The following is a 14,658-nucleotide window of genomic DNA, read 5'->3' as shown; positions in this document are numbered from 1 at the left end:
TGGTACACAGGGCACTGTAGTCTGGGGATCCAGGCTATAAATGGGTGAATCTCAGGATTCCACCCTGAGATAAGTCAGGTCACAGAGCCTAACGCTTGAGGACATCTTCTCAGAGAAATCTGAGGGGACAAAAGTGCACTTGCTTTTTAACTGCGATAGCACCCATGCGTGACTCTCTATTCTGCATCGTATCCAGTGAGTTACAATTATGATCACTGAGGCTACAGTTTATAGAAGGTGTTTCTCCATGACATCTGACTTTTGATTCTGTAAGATCTTTATATCTCAAGCAGTACAAGAATACACCACTTAGCAAAACTTCTCAAAGTGGAAATTCTTCTGTGAAAATAAACTGCCTACCTAGTCTCCATGTATATTTAAAATATCTCCCACTTCATTTTTTCCATTGGTACTTACGGCTATGCAAATATCTGATTTTTAAAACTAATTTCCCATTTACCATATAAGTCAGCACCTGCCAACAGCACAGTCTTATCTAACTTAAACTCAGTTTTTCCCATATATTTAGAATTAAAGATATGAGGTTACGATTGCTAAATGTTAGTATTTTAATTACTTCTCCTGTCTGTATTTAGCTTGCTGTCTAAAGTAGACAGTGCAAAACTGAATCAAGTTAATATCTTTTACATTTGCTGGTATGAATGTAACCATATTGCATTTCATACTCTTAAGACAAATGTTCCCAAAACCAAAGCTGTTGTGTTTAAAAAAGGTCGCTACTTCATTCTGTTTCATCTAGGGTTTAGTGTTTACCTTGCATTGGAAAATTCCTGGCAATGGTTGGGTGAATTATTACTGGATGATAAATCTAGGATTAAGCGACAATCAATGAAGTTTGAGATTATAAAGAGGACATGTTTTCTTATATAAAAAGAACACTGCATGCAAATATGATAAATTGTATTTAGCCACTTGCACAGTTTATGCTTACAAATTAGCGTCATATAAAAGTAGAAAAGTGTTTAGCATGAAGCCCAATTGTTAAAAAGAACCCTTGGATTATTTTCTTTTGTGCTATTCCTAAAGTTGTTGAAGATTTCCGTTAAAAGTAAATTGCAGAGAAGCACATTGATTGTGCCCTTGATTGTTCCTTTTTAAATATGTAAACATCAGTGCATAATTTTTAATTGTTTCCTGTTTTTTTTTAATCTACTTTAGAATGATCAGGTTTGATTTCTTGTTGCTGGAAGATTAGAGTTGGATAGTGAAATCACAATAAAATGAAACATAAAATACGGTCTACAATATGTTATTTAATGATTCATAGATTATAAAGACAGAAGGGATGATTGTGGTAATCTGCTCTGACCTCCTGCATAACACAGGCCATAGGCCTTCCCTGAATTAATTCCTGTTTGAAATAGACTGTATCTCTTAGAAAAACATCCAGACTTGATTTAAAAATTTCCAGTGATGGAGAATCTACCAAAGCCCTTGATAGATTGTTCCAATGGTTAATTACTGTCAGTTACAAATTTGCACCTTATTTAAAGTCTGAATTTGTCTAGCTACAGCTTCTAGCCAGTAGATATAGGCAGTCAGGATCACAATGGTCCCTTCTGGCCTTGGAATCTATGAATCTAGATCCTATTATACCTTTGTATTGTACACTAAAGACTCCTCATTTCTGTTCCCCATGTAGGTACTTATAGATTGATCAAGTCACCCATTAACATTCTCTTTGATATGATTAATATATTGAGCTCCTTGAGTCTTATCAGGTTTTCCAGTCCTTGAATCATTTCTCTGAATCCTCTTCCTGCAGACTTGGCAAATCAACAGTGCGTTTGGAAGGTTAGCTTCACATATACGAAGGCTAGAAATGTATACCCTGGCCCACAGATCTTAATTAAGCATGGAATTTCACTGTCTCCACAGGGTGAAAGATACTCACAGTTATGCACTCAGGGAATCTATTGCAGATGTATAACTTCAATAATAGCAGTAAATATAATTTTCCCGTGATCATCCATTTGTTTTTCAGCCTACCAACATCTCTTTTGTATTATCTGGAAAGAGACTCAGCCAGTTGGCTCTCATCTATACCCTGATGTCCAGCAGGAATGGGGTCCTAGTTCAGCAAAACATTTATACATGTGCTTACCTGTAAGTGCATGCTTCAGTGCTTTGCTGAGTATGGATGGACTACGGAACTGGACCCTGGGTAAGGTATTTTGTACCTCCTGCTGGATCAGTCGAGATAGACGTATGGAGCAGAATGTCATCAGCATAGTGAAAATGTTGTAATCTATGCATCTTCAATAATTGATTTTTCCCTCTGCATATGCATGTTGGACAAGAGGGGTGACATGATGGAACTTTGCTGCAGCCAGCATGAAAATGCCTTCAGGGTGTAATACTGAGGTGGATGAGAATAGTGGATGCTAATATTATTAGTTCAATTAATTTAGGAAAGGCAAGTTTTACAGTTGTTTAAAACTCTGCATGTATGTAAAAATGTGTGTGATATTTTTCTATCTTTACAGTTTGGACCTGAGTTTCAAATTTGGGCATGCACAATTGTGTATGAAATTGAATGTCCTTGCACATGTGGGCTTGTTTGCTATTCAATATACAAGACAAAGCCAAGAAAAAAAATTTTGCTTATAACTGTAGAGTGAATTCTTTGACTTAAGTTAATGTAGAAGTAATTTATAATCATTAGGAAGAAGTCAGATGTTTCAAGTTCCATATATCCAATTAAAATGGGATCCACAATGAGAGCTATCCATGATGTGTTATAGGACACACTTTTCTGGTTATCTATTTGAAAAGACTGGAATAAGGTTTTGATTTCAAAGCAATTAGATAGAACAGAGAGAGATACTTTAATTAAAACTGTCTGGTTTAAAAGCTGCGATTTATGTGAGATCTACTAAGAGCTTGCTTGAAGTGAATTAATATTATTCTTGCCAACAGTAATAGTTTACATGATTATGAAAGACAGTGAAAGGATGAGTGTAATTTATTTCTCATATGCATTCTCGTTTAAAAAAAAATTAAATAAAACCTACTCTGAAAAGAAGATCATAATGAGTTCTCAGAGCCTCAATCAAAAAAATCTTAACATAGAAGTTGAGGATGAAGGAGTTAAGCAGAGATAAAGCTTCGTATATCAAGTTGACTGTTTTTCCCCCTAAACTCCGATTAAACTTTAGTAATATATTAGAGTGGATGTAGAAGGTGGAAAAATACAAGCCTATGAGATGTTGGATTTTGTCCAAAACCACTTTTATAGGTGTCTTGTAGTTGGTAGCTAGGATTTTTTGCACACAATTTTTGTAATATGGAGTGAAATAAAATGCATTAGAAAAGTATTTTAGATTGTGGGACCAAAGTTTGTAAAATTCCAGTAAAATATTCAATATTCCAGCTGACTACAAGGAATATGCTTTTTTACTGGTAGTAAACAGTAGAAAAGCTGGATTTGACATATGTAAATCACTGATTCTCTGACAATTGCTATCAATGTATTTAGAATCATAGAATATTAGGGTTGGAAGGAGATCATCTAGTCCAACCCCCTGCTCAAAGCAGTACCAACAACAGCTAAATCATCCTAGTTCCTTCAGCCTCTCCTCATAAGTCATGTGCTCCAGCCCCCTAATCATTTTTGTTGATCTCTGCTGGACTCTCTTCAATTTGTCCACATCCTTCTTGTAGTGGGGGGCCCAAAACTGTACACAATACTCCAAATGTGGCCTCACTAATGCCAAATAGAGGGGAATAGTCACTTCCCTCAATCTGTTGGCAATGCTCCTACTAATGCAGCCCAATATGCCGCTAACCGTCTTGGCAATAAGGGCACACTGTTGACTCATATATAGCTTCTTGTCCACTGTAACCCCCAGATCCTTTTCTGCAGAACTGCTGCCTAGCCAGTTGGTCCCCAGTCTGTAGCAGTGCATGGGATTCTTCCATCCTAAGTGCAGGACTCTGCACTTGTCCTTGTTGAACCTCATCAGATTTCTTTTGGCCCAATCCTCCAATTTGTCTAGGTCACTCTGTATCTACCACTGCCCCCAGCTTAGTGTCATCTGCAGACTTGCTGAGGGTGCAGTCCACTCCATTCTCCAGATGAAGATGTTGAACAAAACCAGCCCCATGAATGACCACTGGGGCACTCCACTTGTTACCGGCTACCAATTAGATCATCAAGCCGTTGATCATTACCCATTGAGCCCGATGATCTAGCCAATTTTCTATCCACCTTATAGTACATTCATCCAACCCATACTTCTTTAACTTGCTGACAAAAATATTGTGGGAGACCGTATCAAAAGCATTGCTAAAGTCAAGATATATCATGTCCACTGCTTTCCCCACATCCACAGAGTCAGTCATCTCATAGTAGAAGGCAATCAGATTGTCAGGCATGACTAGCCCTTGGTGAATCCATGTTGACTGTTCCTGATCACCTTCCTCTCTTCCAACTGCCTCAAAATGGATTCCTTGAGGGCCTGCTCCATGATTTTTCCATGGACTGAGGTGAGGTTGACTGGTCCGTAGGATCCTCCTCCTTCCCTTTTTCTGAAGATGGACACTATATTTGCCTTTTTCCAATTGTCTGGGACCTCCCCCAATCACCACAAGTTTTCAAAGACAATGGCCAATGGCTCTGCAATCACATCAGCCAACTCCCTCAGCACTCTGGGATGCATTGCATCCACCCCTATGGACTTGTGTATGTCCAGCTTTTCTAAATAGTCCTGAACCTGTTCTTTCACCACTGAGGGCTGCTCATCATCTTCCCATTCTATGCTGCCTAGTGCAGTAGTCTGGGAGCTAAACTTACCTGTGAAGACAGAGGCAAAAAAAGCATTTGAGTACTTCAGCTTTTTCCACATCATCTGTCACTAGGTTGCCTCCCCCGTTCACTAAGGGGCCCACACTTTCCCTGACCATCTTCTTGTTACTAACGTATCTGTAGAAACCCTTCTTGTTACCCTTCACATCCCTTGCTAGCTGCAACTCCAATTGTGCTTTGGCCTTCCTGATTTCACCCCTACATGCTTGTACAGTATTTTTATACTCCTCCCTAGTTATCTGTCAAGCTTCCACTTCTTGTAAACTTCCTTTTTGTGTTTAAACTCAAAGATTTCTTTAATTTCTAAGATTTAAGCATTCCGCAAGCAGAACATTGTTATACAAAATCTTTAAGTGTATCCTTTGTTTCACTGAATCCTGTTTATAGTAATTCTGTATTAGGAAAGGAGATGCTATTATTAAATGCTTTATCACATAAATTGCAAGAAATATTTAGGGTCTCATTCGGTATTCTTTATTCACATGAGTAGTTCCACTGAAATCAGTTGGACTTGTGACATGAGTGATAACTGCAGGATTCATCCATTAACTTATACGTGAATGTTGACCTAGGTCAAGTTATTAAAAATGAATTTTGGTGGAACAAGGGCCTATCATTTTACAGATGTGTTTATTGCTTTACATTGACGAAACCATGTAATAATGTTCTTTGCATTTAATGTAAATGAAGTATTATTGCTGAAATCTCCTAAACTCAGTTCGGGAAAGTATTATTGATTTTACAGCATAAACAGTTCCTTCTACATTAGCTAAATGAATTTTCTTTAATTCATTTATACTTTGAAAGAATAAGGATTGACACTTTAAGACAGATGGGTGACTTGGGGAGGGGTAGGGGTTTAGCAGTGATTATAATGGCTTAAAATGAAAAGTGCCTTCTTATCTTACACATAGCATGATGTTCTTTGATTTCTCCTATAATAGTATGTTGAATGAAAACTGCCACATATTGCTAAGGTACTGTTTACAGAGAAAGAGTAAGGCAGTGAAAAATAAATGTCTTAAATATAATAAAGAATAAATAAAACAATAGGAAGCTGCCATTGTGATAGCTAGTTTGTTTTAGTAAAATAATACACATCCTATTGAATGTACAGCAGTTTAGAAGCAGGCTAATGTGAGTTTCTGCACAGTAAATACCATAAACTATATCTACTTAGTTTTTCATATTATTACACTTTGTGCCTTTGAGAAGATAGAAATGGACACAAAGTATTGAAATTAAGGGACCTTTTATTTTGTGTGTGTTTTTTTTGTTTTGTTTTAACTACAGTTTAGCACTTTTCATGGATTACTGGTAAGACCTTAAAAGAAAAAAACATCTTTATTTTTTGTTTTGTTTCCATAGTTGCATTAAAATCTTCCAACTGTACAAGGCCTGCAATAAATGGCATTCAGGACAACTGCCGAACTAAGCCTGGAGAAGGCATACAGCTATTAGAAGGAGAACTTTTATTGCAGGTATGTTTTATAGTGGATATAATAAATGCTAAAGAAAGGTCTTTTGTTACCTTTAATAAACCTGCAGTTAACTGATGGGGTTTAGGAAGAAACTTTGCATTGTCAAATTGCTATGTAATTGTCAATTATGGGGTTTCTTGAACCTTCCTCTGAAGCATCTGGTACTAGCCAATTTCAGAGACAGGATACTGGACTAGATGAACCAATAGTCTGATCCAACATAGCAATTGCTATTTTCCTGCTATCAGACAATACTCTTCCAATTATTTTCTTATTCCTTAATCTCTAACAGATTATTTAAAACAAACAAAAAAAATAAACAAAACCATGCCTTGGGTTAAAATGCTAGCTGTTTGTAACCCAGCGTGGAGGCTGTTAACTTGGGAAACTAATTAAATGTTAAATTACTTTTTAGAAAGCATAAGGTACCAGAGCAGTTATTGACTACAATATATTACAGGACTTTAATTGTACCTTTAAGGAACCAGCGGAAAAAAAACTGTGGTCTTCACATTTTCCTAAAAGGAGGAGTTCGTTGCTGTTCATCATTCCAACTCCATGTTGTCCTATCACACCTCTCCAGTCACTGCTGTCTCTATCATTTCTAGCGTTAAAATCTTCCAGCAAGATGAGTTGTCATCATATGCAGGTGTTGATCTGAGAATGGAGTCCAGCTTGGAGTAGAACTGCTTTCTTTCCTCTGTGCTGGTCAGTGTAGGCACATAGGCACTGATGACAGTGACTTGCCATGAGGAATTTAGAGGGAATTGAAGTTTCATGAGCCATTTGGTCAGGCCAAAAGGAAAGTCAGAAAGTTGTTTCAGAAAAGATGTACTGATCGCAAGTCCAGCTTCATGAATCCTGTCTTCATCCTCTGCTTTCCCTTTACAGAAGACAATGTAGTCACCTCCTAGCTCACAGATAGAACCTTCCCCAGCCAGTCTAGTCTCTCTCAATGCTGTCCTTGTATTATGGAACCATGAACAGAAAGCAGCACAGCTGACCAGAAAAAGCATTTGCTTTTGTTAAGAAGAAATGCAAAATTCATTCGTGAAGGGAATGCAGTAAATGTAATTCAAGAGAATAGTGCTGAGTTAAGGTTAGAAAATAACTGTTAAAACTCTCCATTAAAGAAGAATCAAAAGATCAAACATAACTATGATAGAAAGAACTGTATGTTTCCCTTGGACTTCTTCCTAAATTCTTTGAAAAAATGGGTTAATACTAGAAGGAATGGGGAAAGGGTTCTGAGAATGTTTTCCATTTGAAATACATATGAAACTTTTAGCACTACAGTTTCATCAATTTTGGAACAACTACTACATTCCATGAGTCTAGGAATAGTGTTTGCTTTTTTAACTATACAGTTTAGAACAATTTTTATCCATATATATTTGGCTGTGGGACTTAGACTGTTTCTGTTTGCTATAGATGATCCATGGGTACATCTTCAAAGCCAAATTATTGCAGTATGTTACTTGGCCTTACTCTCACAGGGACTGAAAAGCTTGAGTTTGCATAGAAAGCAATATCTTGTCTCAGTTGGTTCAGCCTGTTACCACAGATCACCAGACTTCTGGACCCTGTACTGACTTCCTGTGTGGTTCCAGGTGCAGTTCAAAGTATTGGGTTAAAACATATAACAGTTTAAATGTCTTGGACCCAGCTATCTGTTTAATAATTTAGCCTCTCAAGTTGTGTAGTGAAAGAAACCATCTGCTGTGCTGCTCTAGGCACTACTTCATGGGGCTAAAGTTGTTATAGCCGATCATGTGCTCACTGGAAGATCCTGTCTTCTCTGGAGGTTTGAAAAAGCCAAAATTTGGCAATAAAAGTTCAGGTCACATTGTAAAATCTAAACTTTTGATTCACGTTTAGTATCAATGAGTAGGTGGAAGGAGGGGAAAGTGTTATGAATGAAGCAGGATTTTTTGATATACTACTTTGTATTTTGGTATTTTTATTTTATTTATAAGAAAATTATGTCTATCCTATGTCAGACCAATAGTCCATCTAGTCCAAAGTTACAGTAAATATACCCAGATAATTCAGCAGTTGAAAATAAACTGTTTAGCAAAAGTACTGTTTGTACAGCACCTAGCACAGTGATATAATATATATAATAATAGTGATATAATAAGGAAAAAATTTTCCACACTGAATGTATGAATTGTTTTCACAGACTCTCTCTTAAAGAACATCAAGAATGATCCCCAATATTTTTCCTTTCTTTACCACTGTTTTTGCCTATACTTTCTTTCATATTGTTTTCTTGAAAATAATCTGTAAAAACATGACCGGGAAAGGATTTCACCTAAAAACATTGACTGTAAATTATGTTGATGAGAACTAATTTCCTGAATGACTAGAAAAACAAATCAAAATTATAGGCACATCAATATATTATTATTTTACCTCTAAGCCGATACAATCAAAAAATACTATGGAGGTATTAAGGTGACCAGTTTTCTTTTTAAATGGAGGAAAACACACATAAAGGCAAAGGACTTACTTATGCTAGAGACATCCATTTGTTATGTTTGAAATGAAATGAGTTTTATTTTACCCAGTTTTTGAAAACAGATAAATGATGTGATTAAATTGTTGTAATCAAACAAGAAATTGAAGAGTTCAAATTTATGTAGGACACCTGTATGTTTACAGAACATTCAGTATTTTTTTCCCCTAATAAAAGCTTTGGGAAAGTAATTTATTTGGTATTTCATAGAAACTGAACTTTCCACTTACCTCGTAATCCATTTTTGGAATGGACAGTCACGTTTCTCTGAAATAAGCAGCAGAACCACTATAAAATATGTTGCTCCAGACTGGAGAAATGGTCTCTTTGTATTACAGTGAACAAAGAATCTTACTTTGGCTTTTTGATGAAAAGGCACAGAAATTAATTTTAGCTGCTGGGCAGAATTAAATCACTATCAGTTTACAGCATTTTTTAAATTGTAGGTGTATTAGTGCTGTATAAATCAGATCAAAAGAGCATCCAAACACAGACCATAACATTTTTGCAGTGTATTCACTTGTAATTTATATTATTTTTTAACAAAACCAGGCACTTTACGTAACTACTGCATGTTGTTGTCATTTGTGAAATCTCAAGAGCGCTTGGATTGGCTAAATTATTAATTTAACTCTGGATTCTTTTTAACTCATACTGTCACTTAATCTTCCAGGGTTAGAACTGTAATATCCTGTTTATAGGTGGAGGGCACTTCATTTTTGAAAAGTTTTTAAACTGCTCCATAAATGTGACATATATATTTTTTTTAAATCTTCAATGACAAGTAAAGGGTTCAGAGAGCCTTCAAAAAGGTATTTTAATGGACTAGTTAATCTGACTTTATTATTACCATTTCCCTGGTAATGGGAAGAATAAATGGAAGCAGTAACTGCATCCTCCGTGGGACGATTTATCAAATAACAATTGTCACAAGAACCACACATTTCAAAAGGAGTTTATTTGAAAACATAGCCAAATTCTAGCTCTAAATGCAGTTATGGTAATTAAATGGCAAAACATACTTAGCTGAGTCCCTTGAGCCAACGTTTTGTTAATTCTTGACTGGAATCCATGGAAGTAAATCAGCACCTTTTAGATGAGCTGCCAAGTCACAAATGTCCTGTTTGCTATCACAACAATCACCATGAGCTATATTGATTTGAGCTCAGATAAATATCCTTTGCGTGACTTCAAATAAGGAGCCACTTTGTCTACTTCTTCATAAAGGGGGAAAATCTGTTCAAAACATTGTTTGCTTGCAGTGTCTGCTAGTATAGAGATTTTCAGCTGCATATTTTAAACAATCTGCAAATGCTTTTTTAATGATATAGGGCTTGATAATTTACTTGCCGCTCCATTTAAGGCCTGCATGCACTACAAGTAGAAGAGATTTTGTTCCATTTTGTACTGTATATGGGATTGTATCTGTTAACTGTGCAGGTTTGGGCTATCCAAGCCTGGTTTAAGTTTTCTGCACCGCACATTGGTTGGCAGAATTGTGTTGTAACTAGATTGATCTATATTGGTTTTCTATTACCATCCATTACCATAGTATTTCAGCATCTTCAACAAAAAATCAATAGCAGAAGAAAAGTTGCTAGTGAATTTCATAGGGTTTCTTTGCACTTTTCCCTTTTGGGGGTAAAACTCTGAGATAATATTTTTGCTTTGTTTTGTTTATTTTTAAGTCCCCACTCACTGTGGTACTTGTAGCGTGGACAATCCTATAAATAAGTAAAAGATATTTTAAAGATGTTTTATATCTGTTAAGCATAGTAAAATTGAGAATCTATTCTGCATTCTTAGCTAATCTGCATTACTGCCTTATTTCTTCCATTATTGGGGCAGTTAATTTTTAGTAACATCAAGGACAAAATTCATCTTTGGTGTAAATGACTTCAGAGGAGTTACAGTAAGGTTTTGCCTTCAGTGTTGTTTCATCAGGAATTAATTCAGTTCAATTTGTAGAATATAAATAACAATACTTAATCTGGAATTTTGTCTTTCAAGCTAACCAATTTGTTTTTCTTTTTCTTTCTAGGCATTAAATGGCTTTGTACTGGTTGTTACAGCAGATGCACTAGTCTTTTATGCATCTTCAACCATCCAGGACTATCTGGGGTTCCAGCAAGTATGTCTTTTTTTCTCGCTCTCCCACTGCCCCAACAAGTTTTTTTCATCTCTAGAAGATTTTCATTATTTCCTACGGCTTCAGTGCTCATATTTAGTTTTTGATAATTTACATGGAAAATCTCAGTTAAATATCTTGAGTTGGATTACTTTAGTACTATACTTCTTTAGTGTTAGCTGACATAGTAGAGTAGGAGTCTTGTGCCAAGCAAAATAGGAATATTTTTTCCAACATTGTGTTGGGTAAGTTGCGGAACTTTCACAGTTAAATGGTCTTTACTAGAACAAATGTTTGAAATCATATGTAGTGCTGCACAGTTTGTGTTGAATGCTACATAATTCAGTGGAAAGGTAATGATTTTAATAGAAACCTTTCTTATAAAATGAATTACATATGCTTTGAGGTTATTTTAATTATGTTTTGGGTTAGCTTACTAATTTTCTTTAGTTCCTTTGCGTTTTCTTTCAGTATAATACCTTTTTTGTACAAACACACTGTGTAAATAAAGGAATTGAGTTTTTGTTTAATGATAATATCACTTAATATATAAGCCAAACAAATTTAAAAAAAACTCCTGTGAAAAATGATCATACTGATATCCTGAAGGTACAGTTGTACTTAACCTCTTCACCACCTGGTATTAATACAGATTTCACTCTTGCTGGGTGCTGGATTATATATTGTAGATGGTGATATGCAAAGTTACTATTAAAAGTAAGAGGAGATTCTGTTGGGTCCATATGCTTAGCCAACTGAAAGGGCCTTGGGATTTTTAGTTTAAAAGAAAATGCTCCAAATAAAATATTTTTTTCAAGTTACTCATCTTTGTTGAAAAATTGGAAAAACAAAGTAGGTATGAAATGTACATAGTAACTGCAACATATGAAGTTTGCATTTCTTATTATATAAAAAGTAAAGTTTAAAAATTACATTAAGATTTAAAAATTAGTGTTTCTGGCAGTTTTTTTTAGTAAATGTTGGCTTTTCATAAAATGTGATAAAGCAAAGAACTAATTTAGTTTGAGCTAAACTATTGCTTCTGCCAAAATCATCTTGTATCCCTTGTGTCCTTGTTATATTTATACAGTGAGTTTATATAATGACTACTACACACAGAAAGCAAACATTTTCTATGAGAACCTACAGCACAGAAATGTATCTCAATTTCCTGATTCTGCTCTTAAATATTCTTTTCTTACCTTTAAAATGTTTTTCCTTCAATTCTTTCAACGCTTGATGCCGGAAGTTCTTAATTTGTGGCTCATGTCCCATTCTTAAGCACCATTACTGCAGCTGATAAGGCAGTTTAATAATTAAAGATATAAAAGGACCTTAGATAGGGAAAGATTCCAGGCAAACAAAACCAACATTCATCGTTTATACTTGTCTTAGATTTGTGAGTTCTTTGGGACCTTGTCTCCTAGCACAACTGTGCTCAAGTCCTGATTGGCACTGTAGGTACATTTCTCCTATATAAACTGAAATTTGCTTTTTTTTTTTAAATCCATTTAAGCTTCATCTCCCATTTTAAAAAAGAAATATTTTCCATTGTCCTTTCTACATATGGCAAAGCTATTGTTTTTTCTTATTTCTACATTTCTAATAGGCTGTTATGAACAATGAAGGGTGAAAAATAAAACCTTGAAAAATTAAGATATGCTGAACTTTTGTCAGAAGAAAACAAAAATATAAAACAAGAATGTATTTAAATCTAATGCGCAAGTCTGGATTCTTTTATGATTCTTTTACAAATGATTTAATAAAACATATCTTCTTAAATACAAACTTATATTATTGTATGTTCTGTGAGATGGAATGTAATATCCATTATAGCAACTAATTGTGTAAATGAAGTCAGTAAGATGACTTTGGTGCTGTCATCAAAGATGTCTTACTCACTATTTTTTCTTTTTTGTGTGTAGTCTGATATTATACACCAGAGTGTATTTGAATTGATTCATACAGAAGACAGACCTGAGTTTCAGCGTCAGCTTCATTGGGCGTTAAACCCTGCACAATCTACAGATTCTGGACCGAGAATACAAGGTGAAAATGCAATCAACTAGCTTACAATTGCTTTTATGTGTTTATATTCTAAATTATAAATTCTCATTTCAGATAGCCATTTATATCATTTAACACACAACTCTTGCATAATCAATAATTTAGTTTCACTTTAAATGAAAATTGCGGGTGGAAAATATTGTTTTGAAGCACAAATCCCAATCCTTGCACATCACATCACTGCTCAATTTCATTCTGGGGTGAAGTAATTTGATGTCTAGGATGGATATTCTCTTTCTAAAAGTGCCCAAATGTGATTTTATTTCATTAACTAAAGATACGCATATGCGTACAACCAATCAATTTGTCTATACATCTCTGTCAGGAGGGAGGAAAGGACTTGATCTTCTTTGAATGAAGTAGTGATCCTGCCATGAAGTTGTGTATTTATTAAACATCCACTCCTGATACAGAGCTTGATGTCAAATCTTTTATCTTAGTCAGGACGTCCCTGAAGTTGTGTGACATACCTTTTCAACACTTTTGGCCTAGGAATCCATTCTGTGGTGGCTGATGGGGTGCATTTGTCACATCTTAGCACTGGAGAAGTGCATTAGTAGCTGTACGAGAGTGGCTTTTCCCCTGTCCATGAATGGTCTCTCTCATATACACCTGCTCCTGGGTGGGAGCAGGAGAAAGAACAAAAGGTAGCTGAAGACACAAGAGGGATGGCCCTTACGACAGAGACTCTCCTAATTGGCCTTGTGGGGTAGGTGCCAACCTGATCTGTTAGACTGAGAAGCAACTAGTGGGTAATATATCTCTTGCCTATAGGGATAGGGGGACTTGCCTTTATAGCTGAATTCCTGTAATAACAGGAACTGAATCCTACCTCGTAAAGCCAACCAAACTAATCAGTATCCCAGGTAACCTTGTGGTTTCATATTTGGAGATACTTTCTTTGGTGCTAACATTTTTACAATTTACATTATTTGGAAAACCATCCAGAAGTTTTATCTGAATTATCATATGTTACTAGCGTCAGTGATATTCTTAGATTGAGCTTTAATAAGGCTTTTATACTGCTCTTCTTATAGCAATGAAAACAGTCTTTGGGCCTTCATCTTTGAAACTGTATGACATTGAGGGCATGGCATTTTATATATATAGAGAAAAGAAGACCTTGATTAGGCTGGAAACATTTGGATAAGTGCATTTTGGCACTGTAGTTTTATAAATATGTAGGCCAGGTCCATCTTTCTGTTATTATTGGATTATTTCCGTTTTGAATCCAGCAAACAGGAAATAATCCATATTATGGTAAATCTACCTACAAACTTGATTTAAAAATCTTACAATTTCCCATTAACCTTTTTAAATTGAAGACAGATGGCATACTTTAATATTTAATAAGGTAAAAGTCCACTAAGCTAGATAGCAAAAGACCAAATAAGCTTGACCTGTGGTCTTGGCTCATTTAAAGCTCAGTGTGCTTCACAGTTGTTGGTGTGCCTAGTACAAAACAGTTAATTTGTGTTAGTGACTCAACTAGGTTTTTATAGTGTTTATACCAGCTCTGGATCCATTTATAGAATCTAGCTGAAAACATACTAAAGTAAACATGTCTTTTGATTTAGTGTTGGGATCTAAATTAGCAAACAGCTGTTGTCAAAAGGCGTATTTGTATAGAGTGGTT

The 14,658-nt window shown here is 35.5% G+C and overlaps 1 protein-coding gene across 1 annotated transcript in view; it reads left to right on the top strand.

Annotated features, from left to right (window-relative positions):
• AHR (aryl hydrocarbon receptor) overlaps window positions 1-14,658 on the top strand; it is a 101,331-nt gene that overhangs the window by 64,666 nt on the left and 22,007 nt on the right. The window contains exons 3-5 of the mRNA XM_067562104.1: window positions 6,197-6,309; window positions 10,869-10,958; window positions 12,881-13,004. Coding sequence (XP_067418205.1) covers window positions 6,197-6,309; window positions 10,869-10,958; window positions 12,881-13,004 — 327 coding nt within the window. The remainder of the gene's footprint in view (window positions 1-6,196; window positions 6,310-10,868; window positions 10,959-12,880; window positions 13,005-14,658) is intronic.

The sequence above is a fragment of the Emydura macquarii genome, unplaced genomic scaffold (assembly GCF_026122565.2).
Source record: "Emydura macquarii macquarii isolate MOO-44397 ecotype Brisbane River unplaced genomic scaffold, CSIRO-AGI_Emac_v2 contig_2422, whole genome shotgun sequence".
NCBI classification, from domain to species: Eukaryota; Metazoa; Chordata; order Testudines; family Chelidae; genus Emydura; species Emydura macquarii.
This window is presented reverse-complemented; position numbering and strand designations above follow the sequence as displayed.